At 35.4% G+C, this 24,355-nt stretch overlaps 1 protein-coding gene across 1 annotated transcript; it reads left to right on the forward strand.

Annotated features, from left to right (window-relative positions):
• The first annotated feature begins 13,359 nt into the window (after positions 1–13,359).
• On the forward strand, positions 13,360–20,472 carry LOC149784816 (uncharacterized). Its single transcript, XM_089932823.1, has 2 exons — positions 13,360–13,433; positions 17,090–20,472. The coding sequence occupies exon 2, from the start codon at positions 17,193–17,195 to the stop codon at positions 18,630–18,632; it is 1,440 nt and encodes a 479-aa protein (XP_089788949.1). The 5' UTR covers positions 13,360–13,433; positions 17,090–17,192; the 3' UTR covers positions 18,633–20,472.
• The last annotated feature ends 3,883 nt before the right edge of the window (positions 20,473–24,355 follow it).

Below are 24,355 nucleotides of genomic sequence, written 5' to 3' on the forward strand. Positions count from 1 at the left end.
ATGTTAATGAATACATTAACATAAACCCAAAGGCCCTTTTCAGGGCCACGCATATTTCTCGAAAAGAGAATGACTTTTCAATTGCCTACCCCTTTTTTTTAAATTTAAATTTAAATTTTTTAAAACAAAAATCAAAAAAAAATCCCATATTCAATTTCCCTTGTCGCTAGAGTGACCCAACAATTTTCCCCATGTTAATTTCCCTTGTCGCTAGACAGACCCACGATTTATTCCCATGTTAATTTCCCTTGTCGCTAAAGTGACCCACGATTTTTCTCCATGTTAAATTTCCATTGTCGCTAAAGTGACTCGGGGGGGGGGGGGTTGTAATGCTAATTCCCATTGTCGCTAATGTGACCCCTTTCACTACTAACGTGAAAGGCGTGTTATGGATGAGACAGACTGCACAAGAAAACCACAGAGTGGGTTTTGAACAAACATTTGCACCAGTGATTAAACAAATGAATGATATTACCTGCCAAGGATGTTAAAAGGGATACAAAAGTAACAGTTAAACAAGTGGTTGTGTCAACAGGAGCAGAACAGCTGGTCTAATCCATAAAATATCTAAACGCACCAAGGATATTGAGACAAATATAGAAGATGCTGCACAATATTTGGCATATTTGCTGGTGGTGATTAGGGGTTCCGAAGAAGATATTATTTCAATGGATGAAGATGGCAGAATGGCAACCTACATGGTGTGGCACCTGAATACAGTCACAGATGTAAAAGATTGATTCAGTATGTTAATGAAGACGCAGTTCATTTCGCTCTTTACAAACAGGACAACTGAAAGGATTGCCTCTTAAAATTACCATCAAAGACACATGATAAACACATGGACAATGAATGGCCAAAGATGGTATTTAGGGAGTTTACTGGAAGGAAAAGAGCTGCCGATGACCTATGAAATTTTTTTTTTTTTTGTAAACGTTTGATGCATTTAGGAGTGGACATGATAAAGAAGGTGAACATTTACAGAAAATATATTTTAGACAGTTCATAGCTCAACAACTGCCACTACAAGGTTCCATTACTTGAAAATCTTGTAAAGGAAGAACTCCTAAAAAGGTATAGACAATGGGAAGAATATAAGGAACAATGGGAACAAGACCATGCACTTAAGGAACATTACCAATGCGTACATGATGAACAACAATAGCAACAAAGATGAGCAGCTCTTGTATTCAAAAGCGAAGAGGTAGGTCTCTCTCTACCAGCAAAAAATTAAACAGAAATAAACATGCTTCTTCTGCTGTGTGATATTATTTAATCAATTATTATGTCTGACAACAAATTTCAATATTGACTGGCAAAGACTATACTTTAACTCTGCTCCAGTGTCACAATTGAATTTGTACACAATTTACATTGGACAGATGTCGATGAAAACAGTTCTTGGTTGGCCCAAAGAGACTTCCGAAAAGAATCAAATTTTGCTTGCAGAACTGGCGGTGGAGGGGGTCTAGATATCGTATCGTGCATGACATGGTCAGAATTAAGTCAACAATGCAGATCATTTTAACCTGTAAATGTGGCAATGACAGTTGCGAAAGGGGGGTTACATTTCGTGTGGCTGTTCAGGGTTACATGCTTGTTGGGATTTAACCAACCTTCGAACCGGGTGATCAAATATCAATTTCTCCTACTGCACCTGTGTATCTTTCATGTCATAATAATCATTTGACACATATTTGCCTTACCCATGTGCATCAAAAAATAAAGGTTTAAGATCTTCGCGGTGAAACACTAATGATACAAGTGAGATTAATCTGATATTTAGTAGAATGAATGTCATAAGTTGAGGTGTAAGGCTCGTGCGTGTAGTACATGCAAGAAAACCCTTTTATGCGGCATGTTATGGAACTTGTTTTGGTGCCGATGTTTGTGGCTATTTACTGGCGCACCAGCATATTCGATGTAGCTTCGACGATTCTCAGACACGCAAGAAGATATAGTGATGATTTTCGAGATCGGATGGTCCAACTATGATGTTAATGAATCATAAGTCTGATAATGCTGATTCTCAAACGTATTCAACTGGGCATCCCTAAAAATCATGGTGGCTCATTATGTTTTTGGGTGTAATTCTCCCCAGTTACATAGCTGAATTTCGCAGAGATGTTCACATGGTTATTTTTGAATTTTTTTTACCCTAAACATACAGCCAAATTATCCCGTAACAACTCCAACCATGACATTTGCACAGTGCAGGTGCCGCACATGGTAAAGTTTCATAGGAAATATTAATATTCTACATCCCCTTCACTGACTACAGAATCATATTTAATTGCTGTTATGCAATCTGGAACTGCGTCAGTGCTGTCGTTTCTTGCACATACCACAAACTCTCGCCCATCTAGTAATATTGAGAGACAATTCATATGGCAAATGCGTAACCAACATGTTTGTGGCATTTCACATATAACTCAAGACAATGACCAACATATAAACCACCAAAAATATATAAATAAATGACCAAACATAGAGTAAGATGATATTTGACCACATAGAAGTTATTGCAGTTTCTATGCGGTTAAACGTCCATTAGGAACGTTCTGAACAAAGTTCAGTTGATGTTGTAAGGTTTAACGCCATTTGTCAGCATACGATAGGTTATAATGGTGGAGGAAAAACCCGGGAAATCCCCAGAAAGAACCACCGACCCTCGAGAAGCTACCGGCAAGCTTTCTCACATACCCACATTGGCCGAATCCGAGACTCGAACCCACGCAGACAGAGGTGAGATGGCAGTGATCCGTAACGGAGAGCGCCTTAGACCACTCGGCCACTCGGGTCCCATCAAAATTCAGTTGAACTACAGAACCAATTATATTGCAATTGTATATCACAATCTGTGGTTGTATATGGACTGGCATCAAAACATCAATACTGGTCTGCAGCTTTCCCAACGCGACCGCATGGCATTATACCCTATTTATTACTTTTATTGGAACACTGGAGTGTTCAGGCAATCGTTTTCGACAGGTATTTTCTTGCACTTATAGGTGACACTGATGGTGGTTACATGTTTTATGTTGTGATACTTTATGGGAAGACTGTTTTAGGAGGGTGCTGGTGTCTGAATGAGGGTCCTTGATGCACCTGTGTAAAATGCATAACTGAACTAGAGACGTCTTACAATATAAATGTTTCATCACGAAGTTAAGGTCATACATTATGAAAAGCAATTGGGAGAAATTAAAAATGCAATAAATGCACTTTTGGAGTCACACTTAAACTTTCTGCACCATATTTAACTTAATTATCACCATCGTTAGTCACCAGAGATGAAATTCAGTTTGATGGACTCAACATTTATCCCAAAGGTTATTTAATCACATCTAGTTTTGTATTTAAGATTAGATTTATCATTAGATTTACACTATGGATTCTGAGTGTGATGATGGGGCTGCATACTTTACCGATGGGGTGTTGGATGGTCTAACAAGGAATGTTAATCTGGATAGCAATTTTGTTCCACTAGCCAATGAATATCTGCTTCAGTGTGGTGTCAGCAGACCCTCGTATAAGCTCAGATATATTTTAAGGGCCAAATAGAAATATGCCTTTGGGACCACCCTGGCATACTACAACCAACTTGGAATAATCGCAAGTGCTCTTGAAAATACCCGACTGTTGAGTGCACAACCATGTGAAAAATCACTCCGGGATAGGTTCTACAACGGCGAAGTGTAATTCACTGCAGCATCCACATTGATTGCATTCGCTCACGAATATGTTGCACCAACACCGATTCAAATGAGACCACATACACCCCTCCAACCAAATAAATATCTAGACTGTCATTCAGTAAGGACACTCTTGTCCACGTAATAGTTATTGGACAAAGATGATAGTTAGAGGTGAAAGGTACAAGCGTAATTGGTATGCTTTTAATCGAAAATTTAGCTAGGTCACTAGAACGAACAACAGCAGCAGATTTGAATAATCCCCAGTACAATATTTTATATAATTGTATGATAGTTGTACCAGTGAAAGAAACGAAACCGGTTAGAAGTGCATGTGCAAACATTTCTAGGACGAACATAGCCAATGGACCAGTCTGTATAGGGAATGGCTACAAGTGACTCCTGGACAAACAAAAAAAGTTACAAAGATGGTCTTAATATGAATAAGAAAGCTTATATATATATATATATATATATATATATATATATATATATATATATATATATATATATATATATATTAGATTTACACTTAATGATCTAAATATTATATCCCTGAGTTACAGCACATGTGAAAAGGTTACATTTGTATTACTACCCTGGTTCTGCTGCTGATCAAAGTTCTTATCATAATGGGCATTAGAACCAGAATAAAAGCACACAATATGCTGAAAAATTATTTATATTCAGCACTCATTAACGAGTCTACGTGGTCTGCCTGTCGTGCAATTGTACTAAACTATTGCATTATTAATAGAAAAACAATTATGGATCCTCAATGCTACCGACATGAAAAATAATCGAAGCAGAGAAACAACTGTAAGATGAGATCACAAAGAGAACCACATTGATCACACAATACAAATACACATGGTTTCTCGTAGATTGTATGTGTGGCCTTGCTGCGGCAACATCTGCTGGTCCTGGTGTGACAGGAATCTCAGCCGGGGTTATTGTTGGTGTTATTGCATTGCTATCAAATTAATTTCGATATTATCACATTCACGAACACGTATGTGTTCAGAACTGCTTGAAACAGCAGCACATTGTAGTCTCAACACGATCAGTAAACTGTATTATGTGGTTGTCGAGGATAAAATAATTAGTATGGCCGAATTTGAGACAATGTTGGCTAAAATGGAAAATCACTGACACAATCCAAGCACAGATATGAAACCATGCGGTTGTGGATTTGCAGACAATAACAATGTATAAAAAACAAATACCAAAATATGTCAGAGACGATGTTGGCAGTTTCTGCCGGTTACTAAAGTCATTGCATCTATCTTGTATGACTATAGATGCTTATTTGGCCATTTCACTTTTGTGAATTATTAATGATAACAAAAATTAGAATGGAGTCTTAGAATTAGCAAGATTTTTACCTCCCAGACTTAGTTATAAATTGTGGTGTGTGTTAACATTCGCTTACTCCCAGAAGCAAGTGCCAGTGAGAGTTATTGTAGTGTTTTTTAGATGTAAATGAGATTGCAAGTTGGAGATAAGTCATTAAAATGTGAAAAAGGCTCTGAATGAAAGACTGGTGGGGGTGAAAGGTTGAACTGATGATGAAGGTGGATCAGAACATATGTAACTCTCCCAGACTGCGAAAGTAACCGAAGTCAAAATTACAGACGAGATACCATCATTGAGGCCTTGATCAGTAGAAGTTAGTGATGAGTTACTCTGTGATATACCGAACACACTGAGTTGATTGTTTCGGTCATAAAATTTCTGTTGTTGGTATCACCAAATGAGAAACTGATGTTATTGCGCAGAGAATAATTTGAAGAGGCATAATATTATCCATACATGAAATAAATCATGCTGAGGTGATGTTTGTGGTAAATTGTTTAGGCAGAATATAGTCCTACAATATAAGGTATCCACCCTGATATTTACGTCTGGGTTGATGTCTCACTTCCTCAATAGTGGTTTTATGTAGGTGTTCCCGTTCGACTGAGAGGGAAATGAGAGGCCAAATTTTCAAGAATATCTCAAACACTTGGCAGCCCATAAGGATGATTTTCCACAAATTAAAGTCTTGTTGTTTTTGTTGGCTTTACTTACCCTGGTGTCTTTTTTTCTTCTAATAAATTCAAATTCTGACAAACAAATGGACATTTTCCTACATTTAAGCTGGCTGGAATTCGACTACAGCAGGGAATGACACATTTAGTTGATGGGATTTTAGGTATCTTGAACAAAGCAAAGCTAGTTTAACACTGTCTTGGATATTAGTATATTTTTATTCGTTTCATTAAAGAAAAGCACTTCAAGCCAACCCTGCAGTCGAACTGGGAACATGCTGCCCAGCACATTTTTTTTTTGCGGCAAGACATTATCAAAAGAACATCAATTCCAGGGTAAACGTTTTACTGTATCATTAAGGTAAACTAGTGCACATGATGATACATACTGGGAATAAACCGACATTAATGATGAATTGTTTATCCAGAATAGTTCATTGAAGATGCACATGAACATACATACTAGAGAAAAACCATTCAAACGTGAGTTTAGCGATAAAACATTTAAGCCACACTCCTAAGATACACATAATGATACATGCCAGAGATAAACCATTTAAATGTGATATTCGTGATAAACTGTTTAAGCAGAGTAGTTGTCTCAGGAGGCACAGGATAATACATACTGGAGATAAACCATTAAAATATGAAGTTCGTGATGAAATGTTTATCTAGGGTCGTTCTTTGAAGATGCACATGAGAAGACATACAAGAAAAAGAAACACATTCAAATGTCAAGTTTGTGATAAAATGTTTTGAGAGAATGGTGCAGTGAAGAAACACATGGTCTTTATATAAAGTCTAAGCGAATAAATGTGAAAATCTTTAGCATATTAGTCTTAATTTTAATGATCGATTAACATTTCGTTTTCAGGAAAGTCACTTGTCCAGACAATAGGTTTCATTTGTCCCAAAGTTATAAACACTTGCTATCTGATGAGATAGAAAGAAGAAAATCATGTACAGCATATCTGTTTATTAAAAGTATTTATTGTTAAAAAAAATATTAGCTTAAACACAATTGGCAACTTCAAGTATATTTTAGCTGCTGGATTTTAGTTCAACTCAATGCTGAACCATGAGATTTTTCAGTTTTCCATTGCCCAGGTATCTTGCATTTTTTATTTCCTGCTCTGATATGGTAGCATCAGTACTTCCATCAGCAAGAATCAAAAGGAATTTACTGGAATTCAGATTAATGTTGGCCAAGTTCCTTTCATTTTTTTTCACTTCCACTTAATTGCTAGATGAAGATCAGAGTCTGCCATTTGTGAGGATCTGGTGTGCGTAAACACCATACAACAACACCTTTTAAACCAATGTCAATTAATTATACCAGCATTGTTTTGTTAGCCCAAAAGGAAAAGCGATACTAGAACATGTGCATATGGAACAATTATCAATGACCACCTGATGTAAATGTATTCAATACATGGAAATGGTCGGATCAAGCATTTAGTAACCCCCACCCCACCGGGCATGATTGTTGAGATAAAGGTAGAGAAAATACAGATTTGCCTGACTTTTAGCAATTAATAAAGCACTTGTCCCAGATTCGCAACTTGAAAAAAAAAAGCTTACTTACCTGGCTGAAAATAACTATTCTGTGATATGGGACTGAGTGATTTAAAATTCAGCTTTTTATCATGACTGTTTGTTATGTGTACTATTTTTTAAATATATTTTGCAACTTATCAAGTTTAGCATGACCATTCAGGTTTCTTGAGGTTCAGCGGTGTCTTAAAAAATATGAAGACCTCAAATAGCTGGAGAGAAATAGTCTTCAAAGTTCCCAAATGAGAAGTTTCAGGGCAAGAACAAGCATCTTTGAAAAATCATAACCCCAGGCTGAAATTATATGTACCCAAATTGCACAGTTAGTTTACTGTTGTGGGTTTTGTTTTGTTTGACATAACGTTGAAATTGATGTGCAATAAATTCAGGGATCACTCTGGATTTTGCCAAAGTTATAAAATACAGTATATTTCTTTATTGATGACAAAATATACCATCTGGTGAGTTTTTTTTGGCCCAAACAATTTTGGCTGTTAAAATTTATAAATACAATCTTGCATTTGGAGTGGAGAACTTCAAAGGCACCATGAAAGTAAACCTTAGACTACGATATAAAATTTACTCGAATCAATCGCTTGTTACTTAAGAGATCCTTTGTTATTGACAAACCATCTTGCTGGTGCATTGTTATATTATGATCCACTTATCCTGACATCTGGGCCTGTGTACTGTATGCTGTGGTAAACTCAGATGTTCATATTACCTGGCCATCAACAATTGACCAACCTCTGAAAGCGGGAATAGGAATGGCTACAATCAACCAAACAATGGCTAAACCTTTTTCAAATGTCCCCCCCCCCAAAAAAAAAAAAAATACTTTTGCTGAAACTTCAAAGAAAACTGATTGCCGCTAAAGCATCTATCCATACACATCACTTACGGCCTTTTTGTATCATGTGATGTTTATCTGAATTATAAGTATATCTAAACCTTGAAATTTTATGAATGAAATCTGAGTACTATTATGTCGACAAGCTGATAATTCTGACCCATACTTTATTCTACAAGTATTTAATGTTGCCACCGTAATAACAGACGGGCAAATTTTTTTTGGGTCCTGGCAACATTGACAATACATGCACCCTTCATCGAGTAAGCCTGCTATACTCTTCAGTAAAAACAAAGCACCCCTCATCTAAGGAAGGCAACATTATAGTTGAATAGAGAAATGGAATTTGATGGATTCTTGCATTTTCCAAGTGATTGTGCCAAGAACGTTTCCTTTCTCTGCCTATGATGGCTACCATCGGCAGTTAAAAATTCACATTAAATTTCTAATCTTTTGAAACTAGATATCTGGCCATCAAACTAACAGACATTACTCACAAGTGTTTATGAAAATGTTTAATTTGTTCAATTGCTTTCATTTATCTATGAATAGCACATCCTCTTGACAACCTCAACAATGTATTAGTCGCCCTCAGGCAGACCAAGTGCTGGGCCAATTTAAGCACATAAAAACAACTACATCCTCATACTACTGGCGACAATGAATATTGTAGTGAATTCTTTAGTGACACGTGTTTGTTGACAATGCGATATATTAATTATTATATACATGTTATTCGAGTTTTCTAATATGTGATTGATACATGAAATTTCTAACAGGTAATATACCCTTGATTTTTGTACATGTATGTATAGTACTTAATGCATTATGGATTATACTACACAGATGTAAGTTGTCCATAAACAAGTGTATTTCAGACTAGTTTTATCTTCATTTAATCAAAATTTCCATTGTGTATTTTCTGAATGTAAATCCTACTCGCTAACAACAGGTCATGTCTTACAAATTGTACTTGTATACAATGTTATTTCAGGCCCCCTCCAACATTTATTTCAACATTGGCTTATGTCGACAATATGACCTTGGTCAAATGTATGTCGAGATAAACAGTTTGAACTGTATTTGTAAAAGTAAAAATGCAATTATACGAACCACGAGGGATACTTTCTTAACGGCTTGCCACAACTCTAAATATTGTTCTGTAACATTGTGGTATTGTATTGTTTGCTGTCAATACAGTAATAAATACCCCATTTTTTTTTAATTTTCATTGCATACTACATTCATGGACATGGAAATATATTGACTCCTTGCTTAACAATGCTTTCTGAAAATTGAGGACAAAATATTGAGGTTTGCGATAATTTTTATTGCCGACAACTTTTTTTAACAGCCAGCGCCATCCCTGAAATATAAAAATAAATATGGCACAAATCATATTAAGCTGACTTGTGTTTATTTTTCTTTATGGGCTGAGGTCAATCATTGTACGTTTTCTCTACTGTTCAAATAATTTGTCATGCACAGGCTTACGGCAAGTCTCTTTAAAGGATCACTTGCCCTGACTTAAAATTAACTTGTCTGACATAGCCATATTTTTTCAGCTATTATTTTGACACACTCACCCCATATGGAAATGTTAAATGCTCAGTCCTTTATAATTTTAGCCTTTGTCAATGAACCCCTGTTCGCATAATGCTGAGAGGGGCTCATAACCAATAAAGTTTACAACCATTTCCCAATTTCTTTATGCTCGTGTGGTAAGTTCTGAATAATTAGCACATATGCTCTTGGGATTTCCGGCTATGTCTTCAGCTTTCCTTTAGTTATATTTAGAGTCTGCATACAGTCTATATTTAGTCTTTGTACAGGTCATGTACAGTCTGCATTTCGTCTCTATTTTGACAAGCGTAAATAGCTGGAGCCCTTGGAGTAATTTTGCTTTCTGAACACTGCAAAAGTCTCCATGTTGCTCCATTTAAGGTGAAAACAAAATGTAATCAGAGGGGCCTTGGTCTTATTTTGTATCAATCAGTACAAACGGTAGCTTCGAGTTCATAATTAGTTCACGTAATAATAACGTGGATGTGTCACATTTTCAGAAAGAACTTGCTGCATGTAAATATAATCAGTGACCACCGAGTCTTTGAACTAAGCGGATTTAAATTTAATATAACGTTCTCGGTTTTATTAAGGTGAAAAACCATTGTACTCTGTACATTTTTATAGGCTTCGAATGCCGAGTGGTCTAATCTGCCATCTTTACCAATCGCTGCCATCGTTCCTCTTGCTGCATGGCTTCGAGTCTCCTACTCGCCAATGTGGGTATCTGAGAAGAATGCCAGTAGCTTCCAGTGGTTCTTACCGGGTTTCATATGGTTGTTCCTCCATTAGTGATTCTGGCCGCCCTATATAGCCTATATTGGCTAAGAAATGGTGTTAAAAACAACCACGGCCAAAATAACTAAAAGAAGAATATATGTAGAGAGAGAGAGAGAGATAAATGGTTCAGAGAGCCCATATCTGTCCATATTCGAGCTAAAACTTTTAATCCTCTATTTGTCCTGTGTATGTCACAGATATGTTGTATCGCTTTATATCTGAGCTACAACTCTTGAGTCTCACAGTTGTCCTATATTTGCCACAAAACTGGTAAATCTGTTAATATTCAAAACCATTGTAAGACTAATATGTCCTTTTTTCACAGATCTATTAAATTTGTCTATGTTTATAATATTTGAATCATCCATTTGTCTTATCTTTTGTCGCAGGATCCTGCATCTTAATAGCAAATTATCTTAATTGTTTTTAAGTTCAAAATGTTTATCATCCATTAGCAGGCTAGAGGTCTTGCTTTTTGGATTTTTGTGCTGTTATACACGACACGTATCTGTTGATCGTATTCATCTACATTAGTGACTTAATTTTGCAATGGCTGTTTGTTAAAATGTATTGCTTCATTTACTGGTTTTGGAAAAGACAATTATTAGATTTTTTAGTCGTTTTGCCTACTTTCTAGGAACCATCTTTTGGTTTTAGCATGACGTCATCACGCTATAATCACCAGTCGACCCGTTTATGCCTCGATGGACCCTCATTAATAGGATTAATAAAAATACATTGGTGCATCGTAGTACCGTGTTCACTAGACTTAACGACCTTGGGGTACATTAATCATTACTTAAATGTAAACGGTATCGAAAACAAAATCAATGCCGGCCGAAGTAGAACAAAAAGAAAATTTCCAGTTTTCTCCTTTCGCACGTTCCTTCACATTCATTTGAAAACTCGACCTTTTAAATTGTGGAACTTAATTCAAATTGCTCTTAGATCGTCAAACATAAGTCTGACCGACCACTGCACATTGCATTATCAAATGGCAGTCAGTAGGACCACCCCAACTTTATCAATGGTCAACTTTATCGATGGTCAACTTTACCAATGGTCAAATCAATGGTCAACTTTATCAATGGTCATCTGGTCAACTTTATCAATGGTCAACTTTATCAATGGTCAGGATATCGACATTTCATTTCCTAATAGACACATGGCTAAAAAGACCAGGTGATGAGCCAAATTGTCTGGATGTAACACTCTCCAGGGAGTACACCGGGTATTTCCCACGCCACTCCGGCCGAGGTACAATTGATGTCATCAGAAAGATCCCTTAATTAACCGTCTTATCGGCACAACAACTTTTAGATTCGAACGCGCATCGATTGAACTGTTCTGAGGCTCAATCACAATGAAACAAAGATCAGTCCAATTTCTCTGCCTCTACCGCCGTCCTCCAAGTCGAAGAAAACAACAACCAATAACTGAACGAATCTCTCGTTTTGGAGCATTTTTGGAACCTCCTGCAGTATGGAAATTCGATAGGTGGCAACCTGATAGTTTTTGGGGATTTCAAATTTCACTTTGACTATCCTGGAATACCATGTACATCAAAACTCGTAGGTTCTATTCAAATTTTAAACCTCAAACGGTCATTTAGCCAACCCGCCCATAAACATGGCCTGATGGTAATATTTTACAGTCTTCACTGGTGTCTCGAGCTTGCAGCATATAACCTCTGTGTCATATGCCATTTCAACGTATCAGTCACTAATTCTACATCTTTGTTTGCTACTAAGAGAAACCACCATATGATAAATATAACCCAGCTAATGCATGACATCCAAACATACCTACACAACTTGACAATTGCTTGCGGTTATTGCTTGACAAACATGCCCAATAGCAAGTGCGGAGTATCAATTCAAAGGCATTCTCAGTGGTATAGTAGTGTTACGGACCAGTTTCGCTTCGCCAAAAGAGAACGCCGTAATGAATGTGTACCCTTACATCCCATTTTTATCAATTGATAGATATTATTTTTTAATGAAACATAGCCATAGGTCGCTTGTTACACGCAGTTAATAAACAAAATGTATGCTTTAATCTATATCAAGAGATGATTCCATAATAGAAACATTAGCCACTAATTTCACCTTAATTATTTTCCAAAGAATTGGAATGTATAAAATGTGGTAATTCTTAATTCTTAGTGCCAGTGTACTTGTAAGAGAGAGAGAGAGAGAGAGAGAGAGAGAGAGACTACGACGACGAGGGTGTCAATGTTTCTTTTTATGGAATCACGGTTGTGTAAGTTGTCTTTTCAGTAAATGCAATGGATGAGCCTTAGAAATTACATTACTGTACCATGACCATGCTTTCATTAGATCATTTCGTATCTTTTGGCAACCTTGGTTATACTGTTGTTATTACCTTTTTGTCTAAAATAAGGAGTTTTGCTTCAGTTTAATGGCGCCTCGTGTCAAAATGATTATATAAAGATATTTACTTTGTCATTAACTTATTTATGAATACCGTGTTTCTGAGAGATTTTAAAAGGTTTGTGAGCTTCACTCTTGCTGTGTGTGTGTGTGTGTGTGTGTGTGTGAGAGAGAGAGAGAGAGAGAGAGAGAGAGAGTATATAAATAAAGACTTTCTGGGTCACTGTTGTTATAATAATGGGCGGTATAATAGAAAATCATATTTTACATGCTAATGGCAAATTTCACATGAACAATGGTAGCTCCAAATTCAGGTTTAATATCATCCGTGCTCCCAAAAAAAATTACATTATATTTAGTGAGACAGCGGGAGATATCACATTTAAGAAATTTTGGTTCTTTTTTTTTTTCTTTCCAATTGATAGTAAAGGGAAATTACTCTTGAAATGGTTCCCAGTGTGGATGTTAGCAGTGGTTCTCCCTGCGGACTTCCGGTTCTTCTTCGCGGTTGTGCATCGAAAAACTGTTTACAATGTCTGATAATCCTGAAAAGAAAGTATATTCTTTGGTAAGGACGATAATGTGTTTCTATATACTTACTCTTAAGTGTCAGAATAAATTAATGAATTGGTAAGATCGGTATTTTTCGTTGGAACACGTTTCTTTAGAGTGCTTTTGTATGAAATTTGAGTGTAAACTCGACATCCGAGTGGTCCTATAAAAGCACTCGTTGCACAACGAAGTTGTACAAGAGTTCTGCCTCAGTGCTAATTATGACTAGTTAAATACAACTTGACCTCCTTGTGATATTACCTGATGAATACGGTAGTAATCGTGATCTCTTGAGAATCATTATCCACATTGGCGTCGAGGTCTCACATCAGTTATAATTGTAGTATAGGCTAATACAAAATTTTGTTAGCCGTTTAGATGAGAATGTTGTTGATAGATACGAGTTGTATGTGTAATGTTTCACTGGTGAGATTTAGAATCAGTCATTGTACTGATTATTGACTCTTAAGATATTGGGTGTTATTTCTTTATAAACAGGCTTATGGTCCATCCGTACATTAGTTGTTTCATACCCAGTAGAAATTGGTCGTTTCGTACCCAAGGTGATGGTCAGTTCATACTCATTGTTGTACACGGTCAAATATACACGTATTGTCACATTTACCATCCTCTCTATTTAAAAACCTACCTTTTGTCCAATAAACTATTCCTGCCATCAAAATTGCATGGGTAAGGCATATATGGGCAAACAATTGTCCAAGCACTGATACACAGTATTGTTTTCACTGAAAAATGGCATCTGAATAAAAATAAAAATAAAAATCCCACATTGCAAGTAAAAGCAAAAGGAAAATATTGACCAGGCTTAAATAATTGAATGGGCCCTTTTGCAATCATTCAAACTGACAAACATTGCCATTTTTATTTGTTTTATTCATTAATGGCTGAAAAAATTACAAATATTTAGCCTTTCAGAGCAACTAGAAATTCATCTATCTATTAATATTGGGCTGAAAACAGATAAAATGGTGTTGCTTAATTAAATTTGTCATCTGTAATGATCAATACTGATGTTAATTTCAACTTTTGTCGGCTGGTACTCAGACTAGATTGCAGTATATTATCTGGACCACCAAGCTATTTTTCTCTAGAGACTGCTGGCTGCAGAAATATACTTGTGTAAATGTTTTGGACAATTTCACTGATCACAAGAAACTAACAGTCACATAACTGAAATTTTCATTTTAAATAACTGAAATTGGTGAGTGAAAAGCTACATACTTCAAAGCATTTCACATCTTCATTTAATATCTTTGTTTACAAGTAACATTAATTATTAAAAGGTTCTTGTTGTTTTAAGAATAGATTTGTTTCAACTGAGAATATACATGAATAGTTCTTATCCTTGATGTAAGCATGAAATGCGAGCGGGTATTGTTGTCATGCACATTGTGAAACCATTCAAAATGTCATTTAAATCTTGGTACATACATAATTCTCTTCCGTTTGCCCCAATTTCCCACTGCTGCTGAATAATCTCCTTATCAGTTATGATATTTATTCGAGTCTTCTCAACAAAAAGTTGTTTTGGTCAAGTCTTTTCTACATAAAATTGTTCGTCAAGTCCCCCTTCCCCACCCCACCCGATGTCGTTGAGTAGAATAACCGACTTTCTTCTAAAATAATACGTCTCCATTTATGTGATGACATGCTGTTGTTTGGTAATGATTTATTCAGAAGTTGCTAAACTATGCGAGTTAACTGTGCAGATGAAAGGTTTATAGAGTGGACAAAATGCCTTCTTTGTAAAGGAAGCGATAAATGCAGTGTATCCCCCAGGGGTGTAAAATTGAGGGTTAAAAAAAAAATGTGGGGGTCAAAATTGTACTGACAAATTTTCATCTCGCCTGTACTTTTTCAGCTTGAAATACAGTATTGCAACTTGCACAATATACTCTTATTCTCTCTAAAAATACAAGAAAACCAACATGCACAATTAACAAACAAATGCACTGCCCATTCAAAGAATAATTTTATTAGTTCATTTTTCTTTTAGTTTAATGTTTATCTTTTACAGTCTCCTTCTAATCTTTTTGTAGCAATATTATAGACCAACACATTACATATAAGCCAATACAAGAAGTCCATTAAATCTTAATAACCGTCATGAAATGTGTACTATCATCTGTTTTATTTTACATCGTCCTAGAACACATTTATCCAAATATCAAAAAGGCTAATGATTAATCTTCTTTATAATAAGTTACACTTGAACTTTAAGATGTTTCTTTTATTGCAGCAAGTTCTAAACCAATAAAATCTACAAAGACCCAGTGATTTTGTAATCCAAATAATGCAATTATTTCAGCAAGTTTACTGATTTCTTTGTTGTGAAAGAATGTCTTTCTTGGATGATAATGTGTTTGCCACATGTGCGGTACCATGAAGCTGGCTATTTTTGTACCTTTAGTTCAACAAAATTGGGAATCCTTTATTTGCCAACCAAATTTGCCAAATCATTTTCCCATGGTACTGCTCGACATGGCCCTGATCGTGCCCACTTAATATGGAAGAACAAAGCACTGAATGGAATACCGTCCTCTCATTGGTTAAAAGAAAATGATGTACTGTATATATTTGTAACTTATTTTCAGTTGCCCAATGAGAAAGTAGTATTCCATTCAGGGCGTTAATTTTGATAGAGATACACAGTCGAATGCCTGAGCTAAATATCGGTACCAAATTTGTTAAACTATGAAAAGCGTAGATTGAAATATCAGCGTTTATTCTTAAATAAGTCACGCGTGCAAGGAGAGAAGTGGCCTTTCTTGTAGTTATTATTTAGTACAAGTATGACAGGTCAAATGTAAGCAACGATATGAGCCCCTGTGGGTCTCCCTGGCAAACTCAACCAGGCCGCAAATTATGAAGTCTATAGTTAACTTTATTTAACTTCATGTTGGAGAAATCAGAAAATATACACATGCAAAATAATAACAAAATCAATCATAGTACTTTATAACAGTTTAGTAATTGCTGGGTCACCGAAAGTTACTTAGGAAAAAATTGTTTCATGTCCCAAGATTTACAGCCATTACAGTAGTCAACAAAAAGACCCAAAAACTTTCAAGTGTAGACATTGGCCCACGGATAAGCTGACCCCACCACCTTCTTCCAGACCTTTATTTTTTCCTAGATTATTCGGCTTATACGCAAGTATATACAGTACATATAATCTTTGTTGTTATATTTGTACTTAAATGTGTGCAATAAACGACTCCAGTTTTAGGTACAAAATGACCATGTCATTGGGTACCAAACAACCATTGCTTTGGGTACAAAACGGCTTGGGTATGGAATGACCTGCTTAATTTGTAATATTTTGTACAAATTTATTTAGTACTCTTCCAAGAAGTAGTTAAATTGCATTTTTAGGTCTTTCATTAATTCATTACCGTTATCCATGTACTGTGTGTGATAGTCCATGTTATGCTATACTTATGTATAGTTTAGACATACAGGCATGTGTATGTTTCATATACATGTTACGAGCCAAGGTTTAAAGTCAGTCCAGAATTAAGGTGCTTGATTGTATAACCATTCAAAATTCTAAAGCGTGGTCAATTATGTTTTGTGCTGCCAGTTAATCAGTCAAAGTAACTTTTCATTTTAACGTCTTCATATGTTCCTGTGTTCCCTTTCTTCCTACAGGTCCCATTGATAGAACCTGGTAACAAAATATTTATGCGGAGAATAATTTGAAGAGGCACAATAGGATACAGTAATGAAATAAACATTTTAAATCTGAGATAAAATGTTCACGCAGAGTAGCAGTTTGAAGAGGAACAGGCAGATGTCCAGCCAGAGGATGCATATGATGGTACAGTCTAGAGAAAAACCATTCAAATGTGAAGTTTGTGATAAAACTTTTGTCAGCAATGGTTCACTGCATTGTCACATGAGAGTACATACTGGAGATAGACCATTCAGATGTGAAATTTGTGATAAAATGTTTAAGCAGAATATTGATTTGAAGAGGCATTTTATGATACATACTGGAGACAAGCCATTCAAATGTGAAGTGTGTGATAAAATGTTTAGACATAAGAGTAGTTTGAAGGTACACATGATGATACATACTGGAGAAAAACCATTCAAATGTGAAGTGTGTGATAAAATTTTTATCCAGAGTGGTTCATTGCATACACACATGAGAGTACATACTGGAGAAAAACCATTTAGATGTGATGTTTGTGATAAAATGTTTACGCAGAATGGTGATCTTAAGACGCACATGATGATACACACCTTAGATAAACCCATCAAATGTGAAGTTTGTGATAAAATGTTTAATCGAAATTGTGATTGGAAGATGCACATGAGGATGCATACTGATGATAAAGGATTAAAATGTGAAGTGTGTGGTAAATTTTTTATTAGGAGTGCTTTGTTGGAGAGTCACATGAGAGTACATACCGGAGAAAAACCATTCAAATGTGAAGTTTGTGGTAAAATGTTTAGTCAGTGTAATAATTTAAAGAGGCACATTATGATCCATACACGAGATGAGCCAGTAAAATGTAAAGTTTGTGATAAAATATTTAGGCATATTGGTACTCTGAAGGTGCACATGATGATACATACTGGACATAAACGATTCAAATGTGAAGTTTGTGATAAAATGTTTATTAGGAGTGGTTCATTGGAAAATCACATGAGAGTACATACTGGAGAAAGACCATACATGTGTGATGTTTGTGATAAAATGTTTATCGACAGCGATGATTTTAAGATGCACAAGACGATACATACTATAGATAAACCATTTAGATGTGAAGTTTGTGCAAAAATGTATAATCGAAATAGTGATTTAAGGATGCACATGAGGATACATACTTCTGATAAACGATTTATATGCGAAGTTTGTAATAAAATGTTTATTAGGAGTGGCTCATTGAAGTCACACATGAGAATACATACTGGGGAAAAACCATTTAAATGTGAAATCTGTGATAAAATGTTTGCGCAGAAAGGTAATTTTAAGATGCACATGATGATGCATACTGGAGATAGACCATTCATATGTGAAATTTGTGCTAAAATGTTTATTCGCAAAGGTGATTTGCAGAGTCACATGAGGAGACATACTGCAGAGAAACCGTTTGAATGTAAAATATGTCATAAAATGTTCAAGCGATGCAGTAGTTTGAAGGTGCACATGAGACTGCATACTGGAGAGAACATTCAAATGTAAATTTTGAGATCAAATATTTTGGCAGAGTAATTCTGTGATAGTGCACATGTGGATGCATTCTGGAGATAATGTTATGTATAAAGTAAAAACTTATTAGTGACCACCCGTCTTTTCCGACCACAAGTGTAATGCTCAGATTGATTTTTTTTTATATAAACGCACTTGTCATGAGCGACCACCTGTTGAACGTAATGAGCAACTGTGATGTATTGGCAAAATATGCATTTTGATACTGCTATGAATGACCGTATCATAAAAAAGAGGATATAATCTACCGACCTTTAATCCCTGTAACAATGACTGCTTGTACCATTATAAAAGGGGCCCCGAGTGGTCTAAAGCGCTCTTCGTTACGGATCACTGCCATCTCACCACTCTCTGCAGCAGTTCGAGTCTCGGATTCAGCCAATGTGGGTATGTGAGAAAGCTTGCTAGTAGCTTCTCATGGGTCGGTGGTTCTTTCCCGGGTTTTCCTGGGTTCTTCCTCCACCATTAATACTTGCCGCCATGTATAGCCAATCGTGTGCTGAAAAATGGCGTTAAACCCCACAACAACAACAACAACCATTATAAAAACAAAATAGGCTGGCTACCGATATCTAAATTTTGTAAGTATGCTTATAGGGTTTTATAGTTTCTGTTTTATACCACACTGAAGTGTAGATTATTCCCAGTCTGGTTCCCTGCTTCGTATTTTGCTTTCATTGTTCTTTGCTATTTGTATATGGGGAGAAGAGCAATGCTGGGAGCATAGGAAGCAGGGAATCAGACTAATTAATCCTGCACTTAACCTGCTTCCTGGCCTTATCATAGATCATATGTATTGGTAGGATCCAGCATCCATATGAACGACCGTATCATGAAAATATATACACTACTGACCTATATATAATCAATTGTTACAACAATTGCGTGATTGGTAACGATTGTTCTGATAACAAACAAAACATAGAAAGAATAATAATAATATATATATATATAAATGTGGCTACCGGTTATGTGCGCTACAGTCTGTAAACCATGCTAATGTGCATGTCATGAATTGCCAGTGTAGTGCTGAAATTAAAGTAGTGGTCACGTATAATATTTGTCTTTAGAGTTAATCTGTTTTGCCCAGGAGTGAATAATTTCATTATCAATTAAACCAGCAAGAGAGTATCATTTGAGGGATTTGATTGATATTTTTCAAAACTTGTGATGTCTGTTGTTTTTTCTGCTGATGTTAAGTGATTACATCCCAGTCAAATCTGTCATCAATTCAAGTTGGTGTGACCGGGTTACATACTTTATTTATTTGAGATAATCCCTGTATGTCTTCTTTGAATGAAGCCGTTCACTTTTGTCTCTGAGTAAATGGTTCTGTTTCTGGATGAGATAATTGTTTCTTTTAACTTCATTAATTTTTAGATATGCAATGCACATGTATAGATTTGTCATATTTTCCCAAAGCCCAGATAAAGCCGTCTTTACATTTAATATTACAACTGAGCACTAACAATGTTAACACCTAGAATGTTAATAACAATGGATGAACCCCCAACTAAAACGAGACAAAGTTTTATGGCTGGAGAAAATAATTATTGTAACTGAAAGAAGTATATAAAAAAAACAACAGACCACTTGCAAAAAGTGGTTTAAACGTCAGTGAAACAAATTTAGGTAGTTATAAAGGATAAGGGGTCAATCAGAAATGATTTCATATGCTAATATATATGATCTTCAGATGTAAGTGTGATTTCATTTTTAATGATTGAAGTATATTTTATTGCTATATAATTTTGATTTTGGATGAATCATACAATAGTTTAGTAAGAACTATTAATAAAGAATGGAATATGTATAGTGATTGTGCTTATTTTTCTTTAAATTGTTTTGAAACTGGACCTTGGAAACTGGTCTTTTTGTACAAACCTGTCTTGAGAGACCTTTTTTTTTTTTTTAGCAGAAGTGTGCTCTCTTATAACAGGTTTTACTGTATTTAATTTGCATTATTTGTTTGCTAGTTTATTTTAATTCAGGGTTTTCATTAGAAGGGCACCCTCTGGTTTGATATGTGGAATTTAAAAATTACCCATTTTTGATACATGGAAATTCCAATCTGTTTGTCTTTAGGATGCATTTAGATTTGGGCCAAAGCATCAATGTTAATTACCATTGAATCGCCCCAACTTAATTTCTTACTAAAAGTGTGCCTTCCATAATAAATTTACTGCAGGAGACTCTGATTGACACCTGCTCTCCAACAGGTTACGCCTTGATCTCCGATGTGGGATACTCACCAGTTATTATGTACTTTCGAGAGAGTGACATATGTAAAGTGAAGTTGTTTACATTTAAAACATGCACAATGAAGAGAATATTCCTCTATGCTACTTTAATGTAATGTGGCTGACATTTCTTTGGAAATTGTATATGATCTAAGCACACTGCTAACTAAAATGACTGTTCCATTGTGCTAAAAATCAGCCTGAATTAGTCTAAAGTACACTATCTGTGGCAGCTATTAAAATAGGGAAAATGAATTTTGCCTGCATCTGAAAGTGCAATAAATGAATTATCAAATATATAAAATGTAAAAAAAAAAAGTTATCGGCTCGTTTTTATACAATTTACCTCTGAAGTTCAGGAAGTGAAAATGACCAAGTGGAGCTAGCACTTTTTTGAAAGGTGCACATCTGGAGTAAGGCCAGGTTGTATATTCAATAACGCTTGTTGCACCCATCAGTCATACACACAAATAAAGGGAATTAAAGGTTCTTTGAAGATATTCAAAGTCTTTTTTATATATCCAGTATAACCAATGAGAAAAGCAATGGAAATTCCCTTTCTTTAAAATTCAAACCCTATGGCTGCAAAATACATAACGGTAGAGCGCCATCAATAATACCTCACCAGTAGAAGATGTATATCAACTGTATAATAGGTCACTGATATTGTGCTTAGATTTAACTAGATTAGGTTGGATAATATTATGCTTGAAGTTTATGGTAGAGGAATATGAAATGACATAAATGGACTGCCTTTTGACCAAGTGATCAGCAATGGTATGTTTGCACATCAAATTATAATCCGAGTTCTCGCTAGGATTTTAAAACCAGGTGTCTGTGACTCATATTTTGGGAAAAACAAGAGTGCAGTCCCCTACCAGAAGCATATTGGACTTACCTGAAGTGGCTAAATTTCCAGATGAGAAGAACCAGTGGTTGCAATTGAGTTTAATTTTCTAACTTATTTACATCACTGACATATAGCTCTTGTTTGTCCATTAGAGTGAGAGTGAATTATGTCAGGCCAAGGAACGGTCTTATTCCAAGCACTAAGCTGGGCATCACACACTTTCTTACATTTGGCATTCCTGTACCGTATGTGTGTGTGTGTATATATATATATATATATATATATATATATATATATATATATATATATATATATATATGGTTATATATATATGGTACAGGAATGCTAGGGGTTTATAGGTGTAAGTTCCTTTGGTAGGAAAGTTGATGCTATTTTGCTTGTAGAGAAACTTACACAGCACTCACAGTGATCAGTCAGCGGATTGAAACTAATTTTATTGTTGTGGTTTATTATTTAACGCTAGTGTGATATATATATATATATATATATATAAACTTTAATTACCATGATTAAATTAAAAGAAGGAATGAAAGACTATACCACGTCAAGCAGCAGGTAGGATCAACAGACCAATTTTAGGAGTGTCTATTTTTGAAAAAAAAAGCTTCCTACGAAAATGAAATATACAAGCGTAATAATGCCAAACCAAAGCCTCCAACTAAAACAGAGAGTTTCTCTAATTGGATTAGTTTAATTGTTACTTTATCTTTGTAGTTCATGCGTTTCAAAATTTGCGTAATGTTTTATACTTACTCACCCGGACACTCATTGTTGGTCGTCATCCTCCCTGTTGCTGTTTCTGTGTGCGTAATTAAATCATTTAATGGTATAAAATAATAATGTGTAATTGTATGCCAACCATGGAATCTCGCACAGCTGGACTAGCTCTAGAGTGACTAGAGGTAATTAAACAATATAGTCCGTGATTCTGTCAGACAAAAATTACAAGCTCATCAAGAGTCTCGGGTGGAATTTGCAGAAGGTGAGAAAAATTATTTAAATCGGTTACAGAGGCTACCAAAGGAGTTATAGAGGCTACCAAAGGTCTTCATACGTTGGAGAAAACTGCTAAAGCAACTGGAAAAATAGCATAAAGAACTATAAAACAAAAAAGATTTTAAAAGATCTTCCGGGTGATGTAGCTGCTGCTCAACCTCTTGACAGAGACAGGGAAGAAGTATTGACACAGCTCTTACTGAAATAATTGATATATCAAAACCGAAACAATCAACAGAAAGAATTGAATTAATAAATTTACCAAAGAATTTCTTGGTAAAGTAATAAAAAAATTTAATAACGTGGACAAATTATCTGCGCTTTCAGTGGTGAGTTATTATCAAAAACATAAAGTTTTAAAAACCAAGCAGGCTGTAAATTGTGAAAACTGGTACAAATGGATACTTTGAATATAGCAAAGATCAGGCTAAAAATACTGATCCAGACTATTTTACTTTTAGCAATGGAATAGATCGATATTTAGAACAATTACAATAACAATCACAACGAAAACTGCAACCTCAATCTTCTCAACCTCCTCAACCACAATTACCTCAATCACAACAACCAAAAGAATCACCATAACATTGGTGACCATATCTTTGAATATTTACTTCTAAAGGTATTGCTGATATTAAAAATTAAAAAATTTAAAAATATTTTATAGATATTGCCGCAGAAATCAATGAAAGAGGAAAATACTTGAAACCCACTTTTGTTGACCGTGTGCCAGAAGATTGAAAGTATATTTATCACTGCTAATCTTTTTTTTCTATCACTAAAAATTCACTAAATTGAAAGAGAGTAGAAAGAAAAATAGAATCAGGCTCTGCTTCTCCTATTTCAGAAGAATTTTACGATAGAGATCCTGGTCGCATTGTTCCTGGAAGTGATTTTATTACTCGAGAAAGTGGACTTGATAAACTCTGTCCCAATAACGTTCTTGCCGATGTTGAAAGACTAGAAATTCTGATTGGCAGAAAATGAGCTGGCAACCAATTTCCTAGAAATCATTAATGAAGCAGTTGATATTTGTCAACAATTATTTACAGGTGGTATCATGGACATAAATTTTTATTGGTCTCTCATCAATGAAATCACTGATGATTATCACAGTGATTGAGGGTATGTAATTAGATCAGTGACAATAAAATAAGATGATTATACATAATACTCAGCATGGACCTGTAATAGTCAGGGTAATAAATTCAAGATTACCAGTATATGAAACATACTATGGAGAGGGACTATGTTCTTCGGGGTTTATTCAGAAGGATAGCCCTAAAAGAAATACTGATAGCGGAGCAACTGGGAATGAAAGCTATTGATGTTGTTTGTGATAAAGGTATTGGTGATGTTGCTAGTAAAGCATTCCCAACAATCAAGGATAGACTAGTATGATTATTACTACATAAACATCAGCCAGTAAAATTACCCAGCACTGAGGTTATGCCTGCAAATGTTAGTAAAATAATCCAGCTGCAAATCAAAAACTAGCAGAGTTGGCTGGTGTACCCATATCAGAAAAAGATATAAATTCAAGTCTGTTAACCCTTTACCTCAGAGAGCATAGTTACAAAGTACAGCGC

The sequence above is a fragment of the Sinohyriopsis cumingii genome, chromosome 14 (assembly GCF_028554795.1).
Source record: "Sinohyriopsis cumingii isolate HCF-2022 chromosome 14, ASM2855479v2, whole genome shotgun sequence".
In the NCBI taxonomy this organism is placed as follows: domain Eukaryota; kingdom Metazoa; phylum Mollusca; class Bivalvia; order Unionida; family Unionidae; genus Sinohyriopsis; species Sinohyriopsis cumingii.

Excerpts from the sequence above, each read along its gene's own strand:
- LOC149784816 (XM_089932823.1), top strand. The coding sequence starts at position 17,193 with ATGTTCACGCAGAGTAGCAGTTTGAAGAGGAACAGGCAGATGTCCAGC.